At 48.2% G+C, this 26,114-nt stretch overlaps 2 protein-coding genes across 3 annotated transcripts in view; one reads left to right on the forward strand and one right to left on the reverse strand.

Annotated features, from left to right (window-relative positions):
* SSH1 (slingshot protein phosphatase 1) overlaps window positions 1-2,294 on the reverse strand; it is a 76,191-nt gene extending 73,897 nt beyond the window's left edge. Inside the window, exon 1 of the mRNA XM_025401866.1 lies at window positions 2,131-2,294. Coding sequence (XP_025257651.1) covers window positions 2,131-2,199 — 69 coding nt within the window. The 5' untranslated portion in view covers window positions 2,200-2,294. The remainder of the gene's footprint in view (window positions 1-2,130) is intronic.
* The window catches only part of DAO (D-amino acid oxidase), a 46,346-nt gene continuing 21,028 nt past the window's right edge, over window positions 797-26,114 (forward strand). Inside the window, exons 1-2 of one of the 2 annotated variants that reach the window (XM_025401870.1) lie at window positions 797-893; window positions 10,269-10,275. The gene's annotated coding sequence lies outside the window, so the exon portion shown is untranslated. Of the gene's footprint in view, window positions 894-10,268; window positions 10,276-25,091; window positions 25,458-26,114 lie in introns of those variants that run through there. The other variant, XM_025401869.1, reaches the window with a different exon arrangement.

A 26,114-nucleotide genomic window follows, 5' to 3' on the forward strand; every position in this document is an offset into this window, starting at 1 on the left:
CCATGGATACAGAAAGTAGATTAGTGGTTGCCTAAGGTTAGGGAGAATGGGGCAGGGGGAGGCTGCAGGTGAGGGCTAAGGGGTACAGGGTTCCTATTTTGGGGGGGATGAAAATGTTCTGGAATTAGATGGTGGTGATGGTTGCACAATCTCATGTATATACTAAAAACCACTGAATTGTACACTTTAAAATGGCAAATTTATGGTATGCAACTAAAAAATAATTAAGACCTTAAAAATGTGTAACACAAGAACAGATCAGGTTGTAAGTAACTCCAGGAACATGGGGTTTTGAATCAGAAATCTGGGCTGACAGGCTCAGCCTGAAGCCAAACTCTCCCCCTACCTCACGTAAGTTTTTGTGATGGGAACCTGAGATGAAGCGCATAAATCGCCAGACAGCAGTGACAGGAACAGAAAACAGTCCCTCCTCACTGTGGGAAGGAAAGGTGCTCCTGCAATCTAACTTCTCAGTAGCAGGCTATTGATCGCCCATGTTCTTTTGCCACTAATCAGCGTGTAGAGGGGGATTACTAGAACCTTCTGTCTATAGATAACTCATGAATGGCCTCTCCTCTCCAAGGAGGGGGCTGTGAAGGTTCAACTTCCCAGTCACTCTGAAAATGTCCCTGCCAATCCCAGCCAAACAAGGCTGAAGAACTACCCTACCAGGAGACAGGGCTGTCAAACTAAACGTAAATGTTCTTCTCTTGTCTCACACGGAGACACAAACTTCTCCCATGTTATCAGTCAACTTCCCCCACTCCCTCCCACAAAGAAAGGGGCTGAAGAGCCCAGATGCCGGCTGTGGAACTCCTGGGCCTGGGACAGCAGGGCCCTCCTCCAGTCTTCTCTAAACATAGCTAAGGGTTCGAAGGCAGACACTCAGCCTTGTGTAAGAGTTTAGACCAGAGGCCTTGAAGGGTTCTTCAAGAGATGGTGGGCAAGATTGCACGACCAGAGAGTCATCCCTGCATCTGCAGAGGGCTGACCTGCTCAGAGGCCCAAGGCCCTAGCCTAGGACAAGCCAGGCCAACCCTGCAGGCTCAGAGGGCACCAGTTCCCTCAATTAACCTCAGAGGAAGACGCAGTCAGGCAAATGGACCCAGGCCACACACAGACCCACAAAAACGCGCACAGTGCCAGTACACGAAGCCCAGGGATGCACCTCTGCAATCACCCAGAATGGGTCACAGTCACACAGAAAGATAGATGCACATAAACACACAGCCTAGAGTGATGTTACAGAAAGGAAAAGCCAGACTCAGGCTGCATACACAGACGTGAGACACGGCCACACAGAACCCATAGCACGCTCGGTCACCGTCACACAGTGACACGGGCACGCCTACAGACAGAACTCCAGAGGCGGCAGGCGGGGAAACAATCTCACACGTTTGTAGGGGCACTCCCAAATGCCTGTCTCACGCTGGCACAGTCCCCGGAGGGCAGGTCAGCAAGTCACATCTCACATCGCACAGCCAGGCACACAGGCAAAGGGCCTAGAACTACCCCTGCTACAGGTATCAGAACCATCGGCTCACGCAGTCACCCAATCAAGGGCTCCAGTCGCACATTCAGTCACCCCTGGACCCGGGTCACACTGCAGAGTCACTCGCAAATGGGAGTCCCCACCAGACGCACTGTCCTCCCCAGACAGAGGTCAACCCCAAGACGGGGGTCACACCTGAAATCACAGTCCCCACACAGTTGCGAGGTCACACTTGCAGTCTCTGCACAGTCACCCTCAGAGAGGGGGTCACAACGCACACAGTCCCCGCCTAACAGGGGTCACCCCAAGATGGGGGAGACCCCCTGATGTGGGTCAGAGCACACAGTCTCCTGCAGACACTTCCAGAGGGGTCGCACTGCACACACAGTCCCTGAAAAGCCGCCCCCCGATGGGGGTCACACCGCACACGAAGTCCCCCACAGCTCCCCCAGACAGGGTCACATCGCACACAGTCCTCGCACGGTCACCCCGGTCCGGCTGCCCGGCTCGGTTCCTACGGCTGGGCCCCCGGGAGCCCGCACAGCCGTCCCCCATGCCCCGCACGCGCGGCCCCGGCTCCGGCGGCCTCCGCGAGGCGTCCAGCGGCCCAGGCCTGGCGCGGCGAGCCCGGGGCTCACCTCGCTGTTGCTGGCCGAGGAGGAGGCGGCGCTGGGCGTGGGCGAGCGCTGCAGGGTCACCAGGGCCATGGCTGCGGAGCGGTGCAAGGGCGACCTAGATGTCTCGAGCTAGAGCCGCCACCGCCACCGCCGCCCGGGCCGGGCCCGGGGCCTCCAGGAGCCGCGCGCGGGCGGCCGGGCCGAGCCGGGCCGGGCCCGCCCCTCCCCCTCGGCGTCGCCACCGCCCCCGCCCCCAGCTCCCGCCTCCCGCGCCGGCGCGCGCCGCCCTTGGTGCGCGGAGTGGGCGGGGAAGCGGGGAGGGCGGGGCGAGGAGGCGCGCGTGCGCGGGGGCCCCGAGGGCCGCCCGAGGCCTCGGCTGGTCTGTCACGTCCCTCGCGCGCCCGACACACGCGCCCCCGCCCGCGCGCCCGGCTATCTGACCTGGGACTCGGAGGCGCGCGCGCCGCCCGGAGCCCGCCCGCCCCAGGGGCCCTGCCCGCTGCTCCAGCTGGGGAAACTGAGGCCCGGCGACCGTGCAGACAGGACTGTACAGCGACCAGGAAATAAAAGATGACCTGGGGCCCGGCGCAGTGGCTCACGCCTGTAATCCCAGCACTTTAGGAGGCCGACCGAGGAGGGCGGATCACGAGGTCATGAGATCGAGACCATCCTGGCCAACATGGTGATACCCCGTCTTTACTAAAATTACAAAAATTAGCTGGGCATGGTGGCGCTTGCCTGTAGTCCCAGCTACTCGGGAGGCTGGGCAGGAGAATCGCTTGAACCTGGGAGGCGGAGGTTGCAATGAGCCGAGATCGCACCACTGCCCTCCAGCCTGGGCGAGAGAGTGAGACTCCGTCTCAAAAAAAAAAAAAAAACCAGCAAAATAGATTCACCTAATTTTGCAGAGGTTAATCAAGTTATTAGGCACGTTTTTAAAAAAGTATTTTGCTAATCTTTTTCAAAGAATTCTTTCTGTGTGTTCTGAAACCCAGCCAACTCCTTGAAGGTCAGGGAAGCCTTCCCAGAAGAGCTTTATTCTGAGGCTTGAGCTTGAGCATAAGCAGGATTAACAGGTGAAAGAAGGGAGAGACAGCTCTCCAAGCAGGGGGGATCAGCGTGCCCTGAAGCAGGAAGAAGTTTGTCAACCGGAGGCCAGCACTCAGGGAAGGGAAGAGGGGAGGAATGGCTGGACTCTGCATCCTCTCTGGAAAGATGGCTCCGGCTGCTGCGTGGAGGAGGGACCATGGGACAGAGGACTGAGGGAGACCAGGGAGGAGGCTGCTGCTGTTGTCCCGGGGAAAGGTGACCAGTTATGGGGATGGAGATGGGAACATGGAGTATGATACCAAGAAGGCAATTCTGGCTTGACTTAGTAATAGGAAACTTTTCTTTTAGTCAAAATCTCATCTCCCGGCTCCCACCCCCAACCTCTGCATGTTGCACAAGCACTCCCAAACGCAGTGGTTCCAGCCTGCCCGCAGCTTAGCAAATTTGTCTTACTGCCCAACAGGAGACCCACCCAGCCTCCTGGATTCTTCCCCCTCCCTCCCTCTGTCCTGGGGCTGTGACCTCCTCCATATTATTCACAGGGTCTCAGCACGATTCATCTCAAAGGTAATTCTAGTCGGGGGCACTGTAGCTTCTATGGAGCGTTTCTAAGAGGGGATTTGTGGGAATGTTTTTCGTTGTCTTGCTGATGGAAGGGGAGAGCTCCTGGCATTTAGAGTGCAAGAGCCATGGGTGCTAAATGTCTTCCAATGCACTGGACAGTCTCCCCAAGGAGAATTGCTGCGTTCCCACAAAATGTTTCCTGGGTGAAAAACCCATTTATGATAATCTGAAGCCAGAACCTAACTCCATTTCATACATCAACACAAGCTAGTCTCCCTCCCTCCCTTCTTTCGTTCCTTCCTTTCTTCCCTCCCTTCCTCCCTCCCTTCCTTCCTTCCTTCTTCTCTTTATTCTCTTCTCGTCTCTTCTCTTCTTTTCTTTCTTTCCTTTTCTTTTTTTTTTCTGAAACAGGGTCTCACTCCTGTCACCCAGGCTGAAGTGCAATGGCACAGTCATAGCTCACTGCAGCCTCCATCTCCCAGGCTCAAACCATCCTCCTGCTTCAGTCTCCCAAGTAGCTGGAACTACAGGTACACACCACCACGCCCAGCTCCTTTTAAAAAAATGTTTAACTATGTTGCCCAGGCAATCCTTCTGCTTTGGCCTTCCACAGTTCTGGGATTACAGGCACAAGCCACCATGGTTGGCCTAGTATTTTTTACTGAATTTTCAGAAAGGTGACTATGTTGAAACCCCATCTCTCCTAAAAATACAAAAAATTAGCCAGATGTGGTGGCGGGCGCCTATAATCTCAGCTACTCAGGAGGCTGAGGCAGGAGAATCACTTGAACCCGGGAAGCAGAGGTTGCAGTGAGCCGAGATCGTGCCACTGCACTCCAGCCTGGGTGACACAGCGAGACTCAGTCTGAAAGAAAGAGTGAGAGAGAGAGGGAAGGAAGAAAAGAAAGAGGGAAGGAAGGGGAAGGGGAAGAGAAAATATACTTTGTTTTGCTTGAGAGTTTTGTCAAGAGTTGTTCATCCATCCTTAGGGAAAAAGAGATCATGGATGGCAACACCTCTCCTGATATTAGAGCATCCCACACAAGGTGCCCACATTTGTAGCTGCATTCTAGGTAGACAGACAGTCATAGGTACTTAAATGTCAAATATAAGGCAAAATTGTGGACAAAATTGAGTTGAGTAGAGAATATTTTCTCAAATCCAAGCACATTCATTATTGGCAGGCCCATGCTTCTGAGACGCCCCTGTGTCCTCTCAGGGAGTAGTGGCTGAGCATTTTCACATTGTAATACATGTTGTTTCATTATGATTTATTTTTCTTTTATGTCTCTCTTACATTAGTTTTCAAATTTGAGAGTTTGAGAATCCCCTGGAGAAAATACATATTACTAGACCCCACCTCCCAGAATTTTGAATTCACAAGATTTGCTGTAGGGCTGGAAAATTTGCACGTCTAACCAATTCCCAGGCAATGCTGATGCTTCTGTCTGGGGACAACAGTCTGAGAACTACTGCCTATACAAATGCCATGGCCTCTTCACCAAGAAATTCCTACCTAGATCTGATCCTAGTACCCATCCGTGACCCCGAATCCTAATCCCCCTCCTCTGGCCGGCCTGCTTTTCCACTCACCCCAATTTTTTGGAGGCCGTCTCCACCCCCCTCACTTCCTCTTAGAGCTGAGAGCCCTCTTCTTCCCCACAACTAACTCTTGCCAGAAATCACCTCCAAAAAGCTTTCCCTGCCCCTTAAGCAGTGTTTTTCCCAGGATCTCGTAGCCCTCATCCTACCCTTAAACACACAGCAAGTGTCAGTCTGCCTTATCATAATGGGTCCATCTCTGTCTTGTCCCATTACCGTAGAGCCCTGAATGGTCCCTAAGAAAAGCCTCAGGAGTGAGGCTGGGACCAGCGTGAGGGTGCAAAATATGAGAGGGTGCCCCCAAAAATTCAATGATTAAGATAAATAGTATTTTAATGCAACATTTTAGAAAATCAAAATTAATGCCAAATCCATCATGAATAAAATATTTTAAAAATTTGTTTCTTTTTTTTTTATTGAGACAGAGTCTTGCTCTGTTGCCCAGGCTGGAGTGCAGTGTGGCACAATCTCTGCCTCCTGGATTCAAGCAATTCTCCTGCCTCAACCTCCCGAGTAGCTAGGATTACAGACCCCCGCCACCATGCCTGGCTAATTTTTGTATTTTTAGTAGAGATGTGGTTTCACCATGTTGGCCAGGCTAGTCTCAAACTCCTGAACTCAAATGATCTGCCTGCCGTGGCCTCCCAAAAAGCTGGGATTACAGGTGTGAGCCACTGCACCTGGCCAAAATATTTACAAAACTTTTTTAAGAGCTAAGCTGTCATTCTGTCACCCAGGACAGGGTGTAGTGGTGCAATCCTAGCTCACTTCAGCCTTGAACTCTGGGCTCAAGCCATCCTCCTGCCTCAGCCTCCCGAGTTGCTGAGACCACAGATGTATACCACCACGCCTGGCTGACTTTATTTTTGGCAGAAACTGGGTGTTGCTATGTTGCCCAGGCTGGTTTCAAACTCCTGGCAGCACGCAATCCCCCCACCTTGGCCTCCCAAAGCATTGGGATTACCGGCATGAGCCACCACACCTGGCCAACGTATCACATTTTTACATAAAGACTGAATGAGTACTGTATCACTGATTCTTCCATTTACTTCAGACTTCAGTGTAGCTCAGCAAAGCACTTTTATTGATCCTGTCTTTATTTGATTGAGTCTTTTACAACTTTGGCCATTCTAAAGCCTTTTGTGAAAATGGCCTGTGGTTTAGCTGGGCACGGTGGTGCACACCTGTAATCCCAGCTACTCAGGAGGCTGTGGCAGGAGAATCGCTTGAAACCAGGAGGCGGAGGCTGCAGTGAGCTGAGATCGCGCCACTTTTGAGACTCTGTCTCAAAAAAAAGGCTTGTCGGCTTGACTCCAGTAGCCTCTGACAGGGGTGGAATGGAAAAGGGGAAGTGAAAGCTCCCAGGCCTCAGTCAGGGCAGATCCCAAGAAGCCCTGTGCGTGGAGGAGGGGAACAATCCAGTAGAGGCAGCTCTGAAGTTTTCTCCCATGCATTAGAGCCCTTTCCAATCAGTATCATAATTTTTCATTATATAATAGTTTATTTAATCATCTTTGACCTCCTTCTTGTAGTCCCAGCTCACATTTTCAACTACTAAAAAACAGTTATTTAGTTATTTGCTCTCTGCTAGGCACTATGTAAAGTGCTTTGTGAGTGTGTGGGGGACATGATTTATTAACATATGAATGTCCCCCCATTTATACTAGAAGATCACCTCCTCCAGGAAGCCTTCCTTGCCCCGTGGCTGGGTTAGGCACCCCTTCTCTGTGCTCCTACAGCCCCTGGGCATTGGTGACAATGGCATTGTGGATCTGCCCTGGGCTGGTTTCTGGGTTGGGCCACTTAGGTACATTCATTCTTGTCACCCTGTGATTCTCATTTCATGGGTGAGGAAATGGATGCACAGAGTGGTTAAGGCACTGGCCCCAAGTTATGTAAGTAGGAAGTGGTGAATCTGGTATTCAAACCCATGTTTTTCTGCTTTAGAACTCAGACAAAGACAGGTTCTCCCAGGACAGCCTCAGAAAGGGTTGGTGCAAATTAGGTCGGTGCAAAAGTAATTGTGGTTTTTGTCATTTAATGGTGCAAAAGTAATTGTGGTTTTGTCATTAATGACCAACTAATAAAAGTAATAGTTCCCTTTTTTTTTTTTGAGATGGAATCTTGCTCTGTTGCCCAGGCTGGATGGAGTGCAGTGGCTGGATCTCAGCTTACTGCAAACTCTGCTTCCTGGGTTCAAGTGATTCTCCTGCCTTAGCCTTCCAAGTAGCTGAGATTACAGGCGCCCACCACCATGCCCAGCTAATTTTTGTATTTTTAATGGAAACGGGGTTTCACCATGTTGGCCAGGCTGGTCCCGAACTCCTGACCTCAAGTGATCCACCCACCTTGGCCTCCCAAAGTGCTGGGATTGCAGCCACAACACCCGGCCAATAGTTGGCTTTTTAAAGCAAAAAATTTGTAATTCCTTCTTAATTATTCATTCCAAAATGAAATTCAGAGGTAATAAAGCTCTGGTAGGCTGAATAATGGCCCCCAAAGATGTCCATATTCTAAATCCCCAGAATCCCTGCCTATGTTACCTTGCACGCTAAGAGGGTTTTACAGATGTGATTAAACTCAGTATGTTTAGGTGGGAAAATTTTGCTGGAGGAAGCCCGAGAGGTCCTAATGTGATCACAAGGATCCTTATAAGAGGGAGGTGAGAAGAGTCAGTAGTAGGAGATGTGGCAATGGAAGCGAGGGATTAGAGTGAAGGAAGAGGCCACAATCCAAGGAATGTAGGCAGTTGCTAAAAGTGGGAAAATGCCAAGAAATGAATTCTCCTTTCAGAGCCTCCAGAAAGAATGGACCTGCTGATATCTTTTTCTTTTATTTTGTGAGACAGGGTCTTGCTCACAGAGCTGTCACCCAGGCTGGAGTACAGTGGCATTATCATAGCTCACAGCAGCCTCGACCTCCAAGGCTCAAGGGATTCCCCCACCTCAGCCTCCTGAGTAGCTGGGACTACAGACACACACCACTAAGCCCGGTTGACTTTTATTATTGTTATTATTATACTTTAAGTTACGGGGTACATGTGCAGAACGTGCAGGTTTGTTACATAGGTATACACATGCCATGGTGGTTTGCTGCACCCATCAACCCGTCATCTACATTAGGTATTTCTCCTAATGCTATCCCTCCCCTAGCCCCCCACCTCCTGACAGGCCCCGGTGTGTGATGTTCCCCATGCCCATGCCTGGTTGATTTTTAAAGGTTTTTTTTTTTTTTTTTTTTTTTTTTTTAAGATGAGAGTCTCAGCTGGACACAGTGGCTCATGCCTGTAATTCCAGCACTTTGGGAGGTAAGGCAGGTAGATTGCTTCAGCCCAGGAGTTCGAAACCAGCCTGGGCAACATGGCGAAACCCCATCTCTACAAAGAAATACAAAAAAATAACTGGGCATGGTGGCACATGCCTGAGGCTGAGGTGGGAGTATTGTCTGAGCCTGGGAGATCAAGGCTGCAGTGAGCCACGATCATGCCACAGCACTCCAGCCTGGTTGATGGGGTGAGACCTTGTCTCTAAAAAATAAAAGAAATGAAGGTCTTGCTATTTCTTTTCCTAGGCTGGTCTTGAATTCCCAGGCTCAAGCAATTCTCCTGCCTCAGCCACCCCAGTTGCTGGGATTACAGGCACAAGCCACCATGTCCAATTCTGGCGACATCTTGATTTTAGACTTCTGATCTCTACAACTGCAAGAGAATAAATTTATGTTGTTTTAAGCCACTAAATCTCTGGGAATTTGTGGCAGCAGCTCTAGGAAATGAATAGAAAACTCAGCCTCCATTTGGGCTTTAAGAAACATCACTATAGGCCGAGACGGGCGGATCACGAGGTCAGGAGATCGAGACCATCCTGCCTAACCCGGTGAAACCCCGTCTCTACTAAAAAATACAAAAAACTAGCCGGGCGAGGTGGCGGGTACCTGTAGTCCCAGCTACTCGGGAGGCTGAGGCAGGAGAATGGCGTAAACCTGGGAGGCGGAGCTTGCAGTGAGCTGAGATCTGGCCACTGCACTCCAGCCTGGGGGATAGAGCAAGACTCTGTCTCAAAAAAAAATATATATATATATATATATCACTATAATGCCGTTACCCAGTATGTTCCAGGTGCTTCCCAAGCATTGTGTCATTTTCTCATTTACTCAGCTCATCCAATAAACTATGTTTGTTGCTCTCCTGGGCACTAGCCTAGGAATCTGGGGTCCATCAGTGAACAAAATGGAATCACTGTCCTTGAAGAGCATTCAATCAAGTGGGAAATACAGTAAAAAAAAAAATATATATATATATATATGCAAATATGTTTAAAATCATATATGGTAAATATATTGCATTTAAATGAATTAATAGGCCGGGCATGGTGGCTCACGCCTGTAACCCCAGCACTTTGGGAGGCCGAGGCCAGTGGATCACTTGAGGCCAGGAGTTTGCGACCAGCCTGGCCAACATGGCGAAACCACGTCTCTACTAAAAGTACAAAAATTAGCCAGTCGTGGTGGTGGGCGCCTGTAATCCCAGGTACTTGGGAGGCTGAGGTAAAAAAATCACTTGAACCTGCGGGGGTGGAGGTTGCAGTGAGCCAAGATCACGCCACTGCACTACAGCCTGGGTGACAGTGTGAGACTCTGTCTCAAAATAATAATAATAATTAATTAAATGAATTAATATTGGTAAGAGTCTTAGAACAAGATAGGTACTGATATGTATCAAATAAATGAAATATGATGTCCAATCGTGAAAAAGAGCTTGGGAGAAAAACAAAGCAGGTTAAGGGCAGAGTCATGGAGGAGGCCGTTTAGACAAGTGGTCAGGGAAGCTTCTGGGTGAGGTGATATCTGAGCAGAGGAATCACCATGACAACCCCACCAGGGAGGTGTAGAAACCCTGGGATCTGCCTGGTTCATTCAAACTGGCCTCCCCACTTAGGAACTGTGAGGTTATGGGTCAGGTACTTTTTCTGAGACCCACTGTCTTTCTCTTTGTGTCACCCAGGCTGGAGCGCAGTGATGCGATCTCAGCTCACTGCAACCTCCTTCCCCCGGGCTCAAGTGGTCCTCCCACCTCAGCCTCCTAAGTAGCTAGGATTACAGGTGCGTGCCACCATGCCCAGCTAATTTTTGTATTTTTAGTAGAGACAGGGTTTCACCATGTTGGCCAGGCCAGGTTGGTCTCGAATTCCTGACCTCACATGATCTGCCCACCTTGGTCTCCCACAGTGCTGGGATTACAGGTGTGAGCCATCACACCCGGCCAAGACCCACTTTCTTTCTCTGTAAAATGGATATGAAAGTGATAGTGCTTGGCCGGGCATGGTGGCTTGAAAAGGGCATGAAAAGGGGAAATTTGACCAGGTGTGGTGGCTCACACCTACAGTCCCAGCACTTGGAGGCCAAGGCAGGTGGATCACCTGAGGTCGGGAGTTCGAGACCAGACTGACCAACATGAAGAAACCGCACCTCTACTGAAAATACAAAATTAGCCGGGTGTGGTGATGCATGCCTGTAATCCCAGCTACTTGGGAGGCTGAGGCAGGAGAGTCACTTGAACCCGGGAGGCAGAGGCTGTGATGAACTGAGATTGCACCATTGCACTCCAGCCTGGGCAACAAGAGCGAAACTCCATCGTAAAAAATAAATAAATAAATAAATAAAAATAAAAGGGGAAATTTGGACCCAGAGACAAGGGGAAAATGCTTCCTGAAGGTTGGAGTTGTGCTGCCACAAGCCAAGGAGCAGCCAAGATGGTCAGCAAACCACCAGAGCTAGGAGTGAGGAGTGAGGAGCAGATTTGCGTGGCCTTCTGAAGAAACCAGCAACTTGATTTCGGACTTCCAGGCTCCAGAACTGTAAGAGTAAATGCTTTTGGTTTAAGCCTCCCGGTTTGTGGCACTTTGTTATGGCAGCCGTGGGAAACGAATGCATCTAACATGATCATTTCATCGGCTGCAGAAATGAGGCTCAGAGCAAGACTAGAGTCTGAACCTAGTTCAGCTAGACCCCAGACCCCACACATGGGTTGTTGGCCTTTCTAGCCTGGGAGGTGACAGTTTGGAGGTGCCACTATATGCAGGGAATGGTGTTCAGAGGACTCAAAGCTTCAGCCACTTGGGCCAGGGTGTCCAGGGTTGGATATGGAAGTCAGGTATCTGGGACTCCAGACAAAGCATCGCTCTGGGTGGGTCAATAGGCACCAGCAGCCGGGCAGTTGAGGGATCTGTGCCCCTGTGTGGAGCTGGCTGAAGCCTCCCTTCCTCTCCCCATCCCTTCATTTAACCTGCTTGCCAGATCCAGGTGTTCCCTGGCCTCTGCCAGGGGTGTATTCACCTGACTTTGCCTTTTATTCCCTGTGATAACAGGTAACACACTGACCCTTGCTGGGCCTCAGAATCTCAACTCTTGGTGGGGTGCGGCGGCCCATGCTGGTAATCCCAGCACTTTGGGAGGCCAAGGTGGGTGGACCACTTGAGGCCAGGAGTTAGAGACCAGCCTGACCAACATGGCAAAAACGTGTCTCTACTAAAAGTACAAAAATTAGCCAGGCATGGTGGCGTGCACCTGTAGTCCCAGCTGCTCGGGATGCTGATGGACAAGAATCACTTGAATCCAGGAGACGGAGGTTGCAATGAGCCAAGATCACACCACTGCACTCCAGCCTGGGTGACGGAGTGAGACTGTCTCAAAAAACAACCAACCAAAAGAATCTCAACTCTTAATATGGAATGATTAAAAGTCCTGTAAGAAATGATTGGTTAGATCAATTGGGAATATGCATATAATGTCCCTCCTAGATAGTTCTCAGTGATCCTCATCTCCTGATGTTCATGCCCTGTGGAGTCTCTTCACACAATAAATAGAACTGACCTGTGTAACCACTAGGATATCACAGATATGACAGCATGTGACTTCTGAGGCTAGGGGTCATAAAAGACACTGAGGCTGCTATCTTGCTGTCTCTTGGATTTCTCATTCTGAGGGAATCCAGCTACCATGTCATGGGGACATTTAGGACATTTAAACAGCCAGAGAGGGCCACACGGCAAGAAACTGAGGCCTCCTGCCAATGACCAGCACTAACCTATTGCCATGTGAATGCACCAGCTTGAAACTGGATCCTCCAGCCCCAGGCAGGCCTTTATTGATTGATTGATTGATTGAGACAGGATCTCGTTCTGTCTCCCAGGCTGGAGTACAGGGCACCATCTTGGCTCACTGTAACCTCTGCCTCCTGGGTTCAAGTGATTCTCATGCTTCAGCCTCCCGAGTAGCTGGGATTGCAGGTGTGCACTACCATGTCCAGCTAGTTTTTTGTATTTTTAATAGAGACAGGGTTTCACCATGTGTCCCAGGCTGGTCTCAAACTCCTGGCCTCCAGTGATCTGCCTGCCTTGGCCTCCCAAAGTGCTGAGATTACAGGCATGAACCACTGTGCCAGGCCCCCATTCAAGCCTTCAGATGAGATCACAGCCATGGCCATCATCTGGAGTGCGACCTCATGAGACATTCTGAACCAGAGCTGTCCAGCTGAGCTGCTTCCAGGTTCCAGGCCCAAAGAAAATGTATGAGATAATAAATATTTATTGTTTTAAGCTGCTAAATTTTAAAGTAACTTGTTACACAGCAATAGATAACTTTTATATGCTGCCATAAAAATATTATAAAATCTTGCACTAGTACAGAAAGATTTTTATAAAATATTAAGTGGAAGAAAAAAAAAAAGCAGGCCACCAAACAGTATAGGACAGTAGACCCCATTTTTGGAAAAAAAAATATGAAGAGTTAAAAAACTCTACCAAAAGGGAAAAAAAAAGAGGGCATCAATGGAGAGATGGAGAAGCTTTGTTTTTGGATGGGAAGACTCGGTATGGTAGAGTTAACAACCTCTCAAAATTAAATTAAATGGAAATGCTGTTGAAATCCCAACTTGATTCTTTTGAGTGTAGGGATCTTTGCAACAGATAACTGGACAAGGTAACATTTATTGGGTATATATGTGCATTGCATCATGTGACAATCATTGTTTCATCTTAATTCCACCATAGGAGAAAGTCTCTCTCTGTTTAATTTTTCTAATAGTAAGGAACTGCTCTTACCTGTTCCCCTTCCCATTTTACTTATGAGATTTCAAGAGGGGACTTGTCTGAGATCCTGGAAACCATGGAGGTGGGATGACATCAGGCATGTCTGATGTTTACATGTGTGCCCTTGGGCCTCGTGCCACGTGGCCTCCCCACTGTGCTCTGGTTTCCCTAAGTACCAGCCCAAGGACACACGGATGGGAAGGGTGGAGCTGGGGCACCAGCCCAGTCTGCCTGATTTCAGAGTCCCTGGTCTTAATCACTAAACCACCCGGAAAAGTAACTGTAGGAGAAGAGACCTGCACACTAGGAAAAGGAAAATTAAAGGGAAGGAATCTGTTCTGCTAAATATTAAAACATATGACAAAGCTGTAGAAATTAAAACAGAATTGGGCCAGGCGCAGTGGCTTACGCCTGTAATCCTAGTACTTTGGGAGGCCCAGGTGGATGGATCACCTGAGGTCAGGAGTTCTAGGTCAGTGTGACCCTGTTTCTGCTAAAAGTACAAAAATTAGCTAGGCATAATGGTGGGCACCTGTAGTCCCAGCTACTCTGGAGGCTGAGCCAGGAGAATTGCTTGAACCTGGGAGGCGGAGGTTGCAGTGAGCCAAGATCATACTACTGCACTCCAGCCTGGGCTACAGAGCAAGACTCCACCTCAAAAACAAAACAAAAAAACCCAAAAAAACCCAAAAATAAGCCGGGCACAGTGGTTCATGCCTGTAATCCCAGCACTTTGGGAGGCTGAGGTGGCTGGATCACCTGAGGTCAGGAATTCGAGACCAGCTTGGCCAACACGGTGAAACCCCGTCTGTACTAAAAATACAAAATTGGCTGAGTGTGGTGCTGCATGCGTATAATCCCAGCTACTTGGGAAACTGAGGCAGGAGAAGACCTTGAACCTAGAAAGCAGAGGTTGCAGTGAGCCAAGATTGCACCACTGCACTCCAGCCTGGGCAACAAGAGTGAAACTCCATCTCAAACAAACAAACAAACAAAAACATAGAATGGGTGCTGGCCTAGAAAGCCACAAATGGATGAATGGAGCGCAACATTAAGTCCAAGAATAGACTCAAACACACAGGAAGTTTGGTGACCGATAATAGAAGGTAGGTATCTGTGAAGCGTGGAGTAAGAGTGAGTTAACCAACTCTTCTGCTGCCACTGGCTAGCAAGTAAATGCGGATCCCTACCCCACTGCTAGTCTCCAAAATTAATTCCGAATGAGTCAAATAGTTAAATGTTTAAAAAACCTTCAAAAGTTGCCAGAGGCGGTACACCACTCTCACCTGTAATCCCAGCACTTTGGGAGGCCGAGGCAGCTGGATCACCTGAGGTAAGGAGTTCTAGATCAGTGTGACCAATATAGCAAAACCCCATCTCTACTAAAAACACAAAAATTAGCCGGGCATGGTCGTGGGCGCCTGTAGTCCCAGCTACTCAGGAGGCTGAGCCAGGAGAATTACTTGAACCCGGGAAGCAGAGGTTGCAGTGAGCCAAGATCACACCACCACACTCCAGCCTGGGCTACAGAGCAAGACTCTGTGTCAAAAAAAAAAAAAAAAAAAAAAAAAAAAGGGCCTGGTGTGGTGGCTCATGCATGTAATCCCAGCACTTTGGGAGGCCGCCAAGGTAGGCGGATCACCTGAGGTCAGGAGTTCAAGACCAACCATGACCAACATAGTGAAACCCCATCTCTACTAAAACTACAAAATTAGCCAGGCGTGATCAGTGGGCACCTGTAATCCCAGCTACTCAGGAAGCTGAGGCAGGAGAATCGCTTGAATCCAGGACACAGAGGTTGCAGTGAGCTAAGATCACACCACTGCACTCCAGCCTGGGCAACAGAGTGAGACTTGGTCTCAGAAAAAAAAACCAAACAACAACAACAACAACAAAAAAAAAACAAAAAAAACCTTCAAAAGTTATAGAAAGTCTGTGTAATTGTTAATATGAAGCAAGGGAGAAAGATGAAGCAGCATTTCTAAACATGACTATAGCCATATAAAAATATGTTATAAAGCCGGGTGTGGTGGCTTACGCCTATAATCCCAGCACTTTGGGAGGCTGAGGCGGGTGGATGACCTGAGGTCAGGAGTTTGAGACCAGTCTGACCAACATGGAGAAACCCCGTCTCTACTAAAAATACAAAAACTAGCTGGGTATGGTGGCGCGTGTCTGTAATCCCAGCTCCTCAGGAGGCTGAGGCAGGAGAATTGCTTGAACTTGGGAAGCGGAGGTTGCAGTGAACTGAGATCAGCCTGTGCAACAAGAATGAAACTCCGACTCAAAAGAAAAAATGTTATAAAACCACACACCACTATAAAGAAATGGTAATGCAAAAACCATAAAGGACCAAAAAAAAAAAAAAAAAAAAAAAGGAAATAGATTTAACTACAAAAGAGTTTTTGTTTTTTTTAGAGTTAGAGGCTTGTTCTTTTGCCCAGGCTGGTACAGTCATAGCTCACTGCCACCTTGAACTCTTGGGCTCAATCAATCCTCCCACCTCTGAAACTGCCTTTGCACAAATTATGCTGAGAAAACTATGACAGTGAAAGAGATCTGACCTGACTGACTCCATCTTGCTTCTAACCTCCAAACTGTCCATGTTCATTCCTGGGTGTAGGCCAAGTTAACTTTGGGAGGAATTTAGTTTATATTTTAACTTTGTCATAGTTTAACTAAGATGTTAGCCCATTTTCCAAAACAAACCCCCTTCCTGCCTGGGGACTAGATTGCCTTTGCAGGACTAACAAATTATTATAGCTACCAGATTAGAAATTACGGTTTAGGAGTCATGCAGCTGAAGGCTGCAAAATTCTAAATCTCCCAAATTGCTCCTGGGGATGACATCACTGTTATAAAACCTAACATCAGTGCTTGACATATTTTGCAGACCTCGCACTCGATGGACCAGCTGGCACCACCCAAATGGATAAACAGGTTTATCTGATCTGTGGTCTCCACCCAGAAACTGACCCAGCACAAGAGGGCAGCTTCAACTCCATATGATTTTGTCTCCAGCCTGACAATCAACACTCCCCTACTTTCTGCCCCCCTACCCGTCAAATTACCCTTAAAAACCTTAATCCTGGCCAGGCGCAGTGGCTCACTTCTATAATCCCAGCACTCTGGGAGGCCGAGGCAGGCGGATCACCTGAGGTCAGGAGTTCGAGACCAACCATGGCCAACATAGTGAAACCCCATCTCTACTAAAAATACAAACTTGGCCGGGCGTGGTGGCGGGCGCCTGTAATCCCAGCTACTCAGGAAGCCGAGGCAGGAGAATCGCCTGAACCCAGGACACAGAGGTTGCAGTGAGCCAAGATCGCTCCACTGCACTCCAGCCTGGATGACAAGAGTAAAACTCAGTTTCAAAAACAAAACAAAACGAAAAACCCACAGAAAACAAACCCTGAACCCTGATCCTAAACTCGTTCACTACTGCAAATCCCCTGACTTGATAAATCGGCTCTGTCTAGGCAGTGGGCAAGGAGAACCCATTGGGCAGTTGCACCTCAGCCTCCTGAGTAGCTGGGATTACAAGTGCAAGCCACAGCTAAAAAAGTTTTCAGACCTCTGTAGGACAGACAAATTGGGGAAAGTATTTGCAACAAAGGGATAACACACATACATATAAAGAGTTCTTTCAAGGCTGGGCGCGGTGGCTCATGCCTGTAATCTCAGCACTTTGGGAGGCTGAGGCGGGCAGATCATGAGGTCAGGAGTTCGAGACCAGCCTGGCCAGTATGACGAAACCCTGTCTCTAGTAAAAAAACAAAAATTAGCCAGGCGTGGTGGCGTGCGCTTGTAATCTCAGCTACTCAGGAGGCTGAGGCAGGAAAATGGCTTGAACCTGGGAGGCAGAGGTTGCTGTGAGCCGAGATCGTGCCACTGCACTCCAGCCTGGGTGACAGAGTGAGACTCCATCTCAAAAAAAAAAAAAACAAAAGAAAAAGAGTTATTTCAAATTAATAAGAAAAATGACCAACACACCTCAATAGAAAAATGGGAAAAAAAGAATAAGCACTTTACAAAGAAACAAATATAAAGCCCAATGGACATGAAACTTTGCCATCTCCTTATCAGGGCTTGGACTAAGGTGGGGAGAAGGGAGGATGCAAAATTTAAGGAGGCTCTCACTCTCAGGGCCATGTGAGCACAAAGTGGGCATCTGAGGGTAAGTGCCTCCTTAAATGTGTAAATTGTTAGAGCCCTGCTGGATAGCAGTCTGGCAAAATGGATCAATATTTTAAACGTACAAACCCTGGCACAATGATTCCATTTTTAGGAACTGACCTTATGAAAGCAATCAGGCAAGTGTGCTGAGAAACACATCTAGGATATTTTTAATATCAACAAATTAGAAATGACAGGTAAATTCAACCCTACGGACTGACTTTAAAAATTGTTACTTCTGGCTGGGCATGGTGACTCAACCCTGTAATCCCAGCATTTCGGGAGACCAAGATGGGAGGAGCACTTGAGCCCAGGGACCCATCTCTACACAAAAAAAAAAAAAAAGTAAAAATTAGCCAGGTTGGTGGTGCATGCCTGTAGTTCTAGCTACTCAGGAGGCTGAGGAGGGAGGATCACTTGAGGCCTAGAGGTCAAGGCTACAGTGAACGGTGATTGCACCACTGTACTCCAGCCTGGCAATAGAGACCAGGTCTCAAAAAAGAAAAAAAATTGTTACATCCAGGTATATTGGTATCCTGTGTAAAAAGGATGCCATCCTCTAGTCCCAGCTACTCAGGAGGCTGAGGCAGGAGAATCGCTTGAGCCCAGGAATTCGAGGCTTCAGCGAGCTATGTTCACACCACTGCACTCCAGCCTGGGCAACAGAGCAAGATCTTGTCACTAAATTAAAGGAAAAATAAAAAGGATGTCACTGTTCTATAGTGGTCGTGGAAAGAGGCTCAGGGTGTACCATATTGGTGTAAGTGAACAGAGGAACCAACATATGTCACATGATACTATTTTTGTCACCTGCCTGTGTTTATGTTCACATTTGGAAATATTTGCCCAAAGTAATGGTCCCTATTTCCTGGTGGTGGGATTAATTGCAGGGGATTCTTACTTTCTTCTTTATGCCTTCTGCATAAATACTTGAAATCCTTAAATATTGCTTAATACTTGAAAAAACGATTAAAACTAATTTTGTTTGAGAAAGAGAGTGGGAGTTAACCTACTATTCTGTAACTTCCTGGCCCCACCAGGGTTGACTCCTGCAGGGAATTCTCCAGGTAAATGTTTCTGCCCTGGCCTGACTGTATTTCAGAACTACCAGGAGGTCATTTTGTTTGTCAGTCACCCAGTGGGGTCAAAAGGACCCTTAACTTTTACAATTCCAGCCAAATAAACAAGAGTTGCTTTCAAAGGTCTAGGGCCTCGCATGACTAGGATCAGTGAGTTTTGGACTTCAGGGTAGTGGAAAGGGCCTTGGTCCCACAGGGCTCTCTCTGTGCACTTAAATTTCCCTAACTGTAAAATGGACAGATTCAACCATATCAGTGTTTCTCAACTTTTTCTTTTCTTTTCTTTTGAGACAGGGTCTCGCTCCGTCACCCAGACTGGAGTGCAATGGTGAGATCTCAGCTCAGTGCAGCCTCAACCACCCAGGCTCAATCAATCCTCCTACCTCAGTCTCCCAAGTAGCTGAGACTACAGGCACGTGCCACCATGCTTGGCTAATTTTTTGTAGAGATGGGGTTTCGTCATGCTGCCCAGGCTGGTCTCAAACTCCTGGGCTCAAGAGATCCTCCTGCCTCAGCCTCTCAAAGTGCTGCAGTTACAGGCGTGAGTCACCGTGCCTGGCCAACTTTTTCTTAAACTAACTCTCCTTTTTAATAAAGATAAAATTCTTACACCCTTTCTAGTGGGTATCTTTCTCCTTATTCCAATAGCCAAGAAGATACTGTGGAACTTTACTTTCTGTAGATTATATCACGAAAACAATAGTCCCCCAAGCTCATTTTCCAAAATTAAATAATAATTCTAAGTATGCTTGTTTGTACACAGTACAGGACTTTCTGAAGCCACAGGCCACCTCCAGTCCTGATCACTGATGCCCGGGGTCCTTCTCTGGCTCTCAATTAAAAGCTGTAGTGTAGTGACTGAGTACCCCAGTTCTGGACACAGCCTGGGTGAGGGTCGCCAGATAAAATACAGGGTGTTCTGGGGAGGTGGCTCACGCCTGTAATCCCAGCACTTTGGGAGGCCAAGGTGGGTGGATCACTTGAGGTCAGGAGTTCAAGACCAGCCTGGTGGCAAAACCCTGTCTATACTAAAAATACAAAAATTAGCCTGGTGTGGTGGTACATGCCTGCCATGCCAGCTACTTGGGAGCCTGAGGCACAAGAATCACTTGAACCGGGGAGGCAGAGTTTGCACTGAGCCGAGACCACGCCACTGCACTCCAGCCTGGGCAACAGAGCAAGACCCTCTCTCAAAAAAAAAAAAAAAGTATGCACACACACACACACACACGGTGTCCTGGAATTTATTTCCAGATCTGGCAACCCTAACCTAGGTTCACATTTGGGCCTCTGCTTCCAGGAAATGTGACTATGAGCACAATCTGTCTTTCCTTTTTTCTTTTTCTCACCCTCTTTCTCTTTCTTCTTCTTTCCTTCTTCCCTCCTTGCCTGCCTCCTTTCTCTTTCTTTCGTTTTTCTTTCTCCCCCTCCTCTCCTCCACTCCCTCCTCCTTCCTTCCTTTATTCCTTACTTCCTCTCTCCTTTTCTCTCTCTTTCTTTCTTCCCTAATTGTGTCAAGTGCATCAATCTTAATTTTAAATATGCAGCTTAATGAATTTTTACATATGTATAAACTCCTGCAACCACTACCCAGATTAAGGAGCACATTTCCAGCATCCCAGAAAATTTTCTCATGCCTCTTGCTGGTCAGTATCTCCCTCAGAGGTAACCACTCTTCCCATAGCCTCTGTTATTGTCAATCAATTTTGTATGTTCTTGAATTTCATAAAAATGGAAGTATGCAATATGAACTCTTAAGTGCCTGGCTGCCGCTTCTTAACCTAATGACTGAGATTCATTCAGGTTGCTATATATAACAGTATTTTTCCTTTTCATTGCTGTATAACATTCCATCGTGTGGTTTTCTTTTTTGGTGGGGGGCGGGGTTGTTTCCTGAAAACACCACAATTTGTTTATCCATCCTCTGTCTCATAGATATTTTGGTTGTTTCCTAAGGGTCCACTAAATGAACACCCTTCTTGGCAAAGGGAACCCCAGAAAAACTTTAAAAACTTTGTTTCCAGCTATGATGGGACAGGAGGTCAGACACACTACATTATACTCCCTTCCTTCCTTTTGTGATTTAGATACAAGAACTGATCAACATTAATGCTAAAATAGAGGGCTGGGTATGGTGGCTCACACCTGTAATCCCGGCACTCTGAGAGACTGAGGCAGGCAGATCACTTGAGGCCAGAAGTTCGAGACCAGCCTGGGCAACATGGTGAAACTTCATCTCTACAAAAAAAAAATTTTTTAAATACAAAAATTAGCCAGGCACCGTGGTGCGTGTCTGTGGTCCCACCTATTGGGGAGGCTGAGGTGAGAGGATCGCTTGAGCCCAGGAAGCAGAGGCTGCAGTGAGTCATGATCGTTCCATTGCATTCCAGCATGGGTAATAGAGTGAGACTGTGTCTCAAAACAAACAATCAAACAAACAAACAAACAAAAAAGAACCATAAGACTGACAGAACAGACTTTTTGTGGTGATAAGATATCAAATTATAAACACAGCCTAAGGCCATGTCAGGCAAGGGTTAAGTCAGGTGCCCCTACTCTTTTTTTTTTTTTTTTTTTTTTGAGACGGAGTCTCACTCTCTCGCCCAGGCTGGAGTGCAGTGGCCGGATCTCAGCTCACTGCAAGCTCCGCCTCCCGGGTTCACGCCATTCTCCTGCCTCAGCCTCCCGAGTAGCTGGGACTACAGGCGCCCACCACCTCGCCCGGCTATTTTTTTGTATTTTTTTAGTAGAGACGGGGTTTCACCGTGTTAGCCAGGATGGTCTCGATCTCCTGACCTCGTGATCCACCCGTTTCGGCCTCCCAAAGTGCTGGGATTACAGGCTTGAGCCACCGCGCCCGGCCAAGTGCCCCTACTCTCAAGGAATAAACTATGTTCTAATTATGTTACAGGATTTTTCTTTTTCTCTAGCTGCTAAACAAGCACTGACCTCAAGAGAAGCAACATTAAAACAGTTACAACTCATCCATCTCACAGACTCCCAAATGACACCCTGTTCCACCAGTCATAACTACAGCTTTGATTGAACAAGAGACTGATTTCAGTAACTTTCTCTTAATAAAAAGATCACTGACCATGGACTGCATCTGGTGGGGTTACAGAAACCGCACCCTCAGGTGCCTGCATTTCCTGAAAAGACCTTTTAATATGTAGGTTCTTTTATTTTTATTTTATTTTATTTTACTTTTTTTGAGATGGAGTCTCTCTGTCACCCAGGCTGGAGTGCAGTGGTGCAATCTCAGCTCATTGCAAGCTCCGCCTCCTAGGTTCACAACGTTCTCCTGCCTCAGCCTCCCAAGTAGCTGGGACTACAGGTGCCCGCCACCACGCCCGGCTAATTTTTTGTATTTTTAGTAGAGATGGGATTTCACCATGTTGGCCAGGATGTTCTCGATCTCCTGACCTTGTGATCTGCCTGCCTCAGCCTCCCAAAGTGCTGGGATTACAGGCGTGAGCCACTGTACCCGGCCAGATGTGTAGGTTCTAATTGTAATACGTTGATTGATTGATTGATTGAGACAGGGTCTGACTCTGTTGCCCAGACTGGAGTGCAGTGGCACAATCACCACTCACTGCAACCCCTGCCTCCTGGGCTCAAGCAATCCTCCCACCTCAGCCTCCCAAGCAGCTGGGACTATAGGTGCGCACAACTGCACCCAGCTACTTTTTGTATTTTTTGTAGAGACAGGGGTTTCGCCATGTTGCCCAAGCTGGTCTCAAACTCCTGGGCTCAAGCGATCCACCCACCTTGGACTCCAGAAGTGCTAGGATTATAGGCATGAGCCACCACGTCTGGCCTAATTGTAATACATTTAAATGTTAAGTCTCCACCCCAAAGTGAACATGTATGGTATGTCACATGCACGTTTGTTCATACACATGTGTTAGGGCCATCTTCACAAATATTCATAGTTTCTCCTGTAACCTGCCGATTATATCATTCAGCCAACCCCTTCGGCACAAAGCTCCTAACCCAACCCCTCCTCCTTCAAAGTGCCTGTCTCTGGTCTTGGCGGGAGGCATACTTCCCAGCCTGTGGGCTGGTCCTTGTAGGCTATAACCCCTTATAAGAAATAAAGTCTCTTCTCCTCTCTGAATTTACACATCTGTGATTTTTTTGTTTGTTTGTTTTTGGTTTTGGTTTGTTTTTTTTTTTAGTTAACAGGGGCTATGAACATTCTTACAGAAGCCTTTTATCTTTTGATTGATGTATGTTTTCATTTATCTTGGGTATATACATAGACGTGGGCATGATAGATATTAGGATAGCCATCTTTAACTTCAGTGGATGCTGGAGCAAGTTTCTGAATTTTAGCCCTGAAGTGGGGATGATAATAACAGCACCTGCCTTATAGGGCTGTTTCAAGATTCAAAGAGAAAATCTGGGTAAGGCAGGGTGCGGTGGCTTACGCCTATAATCCCACCACTTTGGGAGGCTGAGGTGGGCAGATCACCTGAGGTCAGGAGTTCGAGACCAGCCTGGCCAACATGGTGAAAACCTGTCTCTACTAAAAATACAAAAATAATGAGCCAGGCGAGGTGGTATGCACCTGTAATCCCAGCTACTCAGGAGGCTGAGGCAGGAGAATTGCTTGAATTTGGGAGGCGGAGGTTGCAGTGAGTCGAGATGGCACCACTGCATTCCAGCTTGGGCGACAGAGTGAGACTCTGTCTCAGAAAAAAATAAAAAAGAAAATCCGGGTAAAGTATTTAGAATTGGTACACCAAAATTTATAAAACGTAAATTATTGCTGGGATGGCAGTGGGGAGCCTGAAGATATTGGGCTTTTGTGAATGTTGAAGTGCTCCCATGACGAATTAAACACACAGGGATCTTTATAAGGGTCACATGATATTTAAGTGATACTTGACTATTGTATTAAAATTCAAACTAGTTAGATATAAAATAAAAAGTGGGTTTCACCCCATCCATTTTTTATTATTGAAGAAAAAAATATGTCAGAGTGTGGTGGCTTATGCCTATAATCCTAACCCTTTGGGTGACCGGGGTGGGATGATTGCTTGAGGCCAGGAGTTTGAGACCAGCTTGGGCAAAATAGCAAGACCCTGTCTTTACAAAAAATAAATATTTTGACTGGGTGTTATGGCATGAATCTGCAGTCCTGGCTAGGCCAAAGCAGAAGGATTGCTTGAGCCCAAGAGTTCAAGGCACCACTGCATTCTGGCCTGGGTGGTAGAATGAGATCCTGTCTCTCTCTCTCTCTCTCTTTTTTTTGAGACAGAGTCTCACCCTGTTGCCCAGGCTAGAGTGCAGTGGCTTGATCTTGGCTCACTGCAAACTCCGCCTCCCAGGTTCAAGTGATTCTCTTGCCTCAGCCTCCCGAGTAGCTGGGATTACAGACATGTGCCACCACGGCCACCTAATTTTTGTGTTTTTAGTAGAGACGGGATTTCACCAACCTGTTAGCCAGGCTGGTCTCAAACTCCTGACCTCAAGTGATCCATCCACCTCGGCCTCCCAAAGTGCTGGGATTACAGGCATGAGCCACTGCACCTGGCCTGACCCTGTCTCTTTTTTTTTCCTTTTTCTTTTTTCTTTTTTATAGACAGAGTATCGTTCTGTAGCCCAGGCTGCAATGTGCAGTGGTGCCATCTCGGCTCACTGCAACTTCCGCCCCCCGGGTTCATGCAATTCTCCTGCCTCAGCCTCCTGAGTAGCCGGGATTACAGGCACACCCCACCACTCCCAGCTGAGTTTTTATAATTTTAGTAGAGATGGGGTTTCGCCATGTTGGCCAGGCTGGTCTCAAACTCCTGATCTCAGGTGATCCACCCACCTTGTCCTCCCAAAGTGTCAGGATTACAGGTGTGAGCCACTGTGCCCGGCCAATCCTGTCACTTAAGAAAAAAGGAGAAAATACTAAGCAGTGAGTATTTTGCATGCATTTTCTTATTTCATCTTCGCCTTTTAATTTGATGATACTAAAGGAAAGTGTTAGAGGCTGGATTGCTAAAGCTGACCCAAAGAATGCCTCCCTCAGGGCTGGTTGATCCGTCTCTCTCAGGCCTCAGTCTTCCCATCTGTACACTGAGGTGCCCACAGATCTCTGGGCTCTAAAAATCACAGCTCCACGTCTATCCCTGGCAGAGGAAGGGCCTGGAGTCCTGCCGCTTGCGTCTCTGGGATACGGGAGCAAAGAGCCACGCATCCCCATGGCCCACACAGGCGTCACCTCCAGTCCCTCCTTGGCCTCATCTCCCCAGCGTCCTGGAATGGCATCGGGTTGGCCCAGGGAGCCCCTGTCCTGTGCCTCTCCTTTCCCCTCAGGGGCTGCCAGGCTGACCACCCCCTCTCTGCAGGCCAGGCCTCCAGTGCCCCAGGGAACGGCCCGACCCTCCCCCAGGGCGGCAGCAGGAAGAGGGAAGAAAGGGGATCCTCTCCAGCTGGCCAGAGCGACAGCTCTTCTTGTGCTCATCAACCCTCCAAGAATGCCCGTCCTCCCTCCCTCCCCTGAGGCCTGTCCACAGGAGCTTGAGATCAGCCAGAAAAGTCAGGCAACTTTTCAGGGACCGGGAGCGAGGTCTCCCGGCCGGGCCTGGGTCCAGTCTCTGCGGGCAGTGCAGTGCTGAGCCCCACCCCTCAAGCCGTGCCCTGTCCATAGCTCCAGACTTTGACCCTGCGCTCCAGTCCGGGCTGGCGGACAGAGGGCTGGAGACAAGACGCCCCAGAATCAGGAGCTTCCCCTCAGGAAATAGCATCCTGTGTCCCCGCACGGCAGTTATCTGGTCTCTCCAGCAGTTTGGTACTTCCGGTGAGTGGCAGATGCACCTTTGAGCTGGGGGCAGGGGTTGGGAGAGGGGAGAGGCAAAGGATTTCATGTCCTAGCGATGTCAAAGACAGGGCTCAACATTACAGCCTAAGGCAGGTGACAGGAAAGGAGAGATCCAGCCTCTCAAACATCCAGCAGAGAGACCATAGGTAAGTGACTTTTCCCTCCCCAAGCCTCAGTTTCTTCATCTGGAACACTGGGATGATAACTCCCCTCTTAGAGGGTGAATCTGAGTGTTAACAGAGGTGGTGCATGTAAAGTGCTTAACAGATCTAGGCAGGTAGCAAGGACTCAAATGATAGTTATTATTTTTGATGGGGGAGTTGGTAGCCTGGTTCTCAAACTTTTATAGCTTCTGTTCCATTTCAAGGACAAACTCTGCAAATAACTTCATAAGAAGTAGCCATGTGGTGCAACCAGGGAGAACGAATTATGTTCATTCAAATGCCTCATCTCTGGCTTACTGATTTTTTTTTTTAAACAAGTCTTTCATATTCTTTGCTGTGCACGTAGCAATCAAAACCATCAGCTGTCTCAGATTGCCTTCTAGGGGACAAGGGAGGTCCTAGGCAGATAAACGCAAGACTGAAAGACAAGCAGAAAGCGTCAGGTGGCAACTGCATGCCGACTGCCTAAATA

This window comes from Theropithecus gelada, chromosome 11 (genome assembly GCF_003255815.1).
Source record: "Theropithecus gelada isolate Dixy chromosome 11, Tgel_1.0, whole genome shotgun sequence".
In the NCBI taxonomy this organism is placed as follows: Eukaryota; Metazoa; Chordata; class Mammalia; order Primates; family Cercopithecidae; genus Theropithecus; species Theropithecus gelada.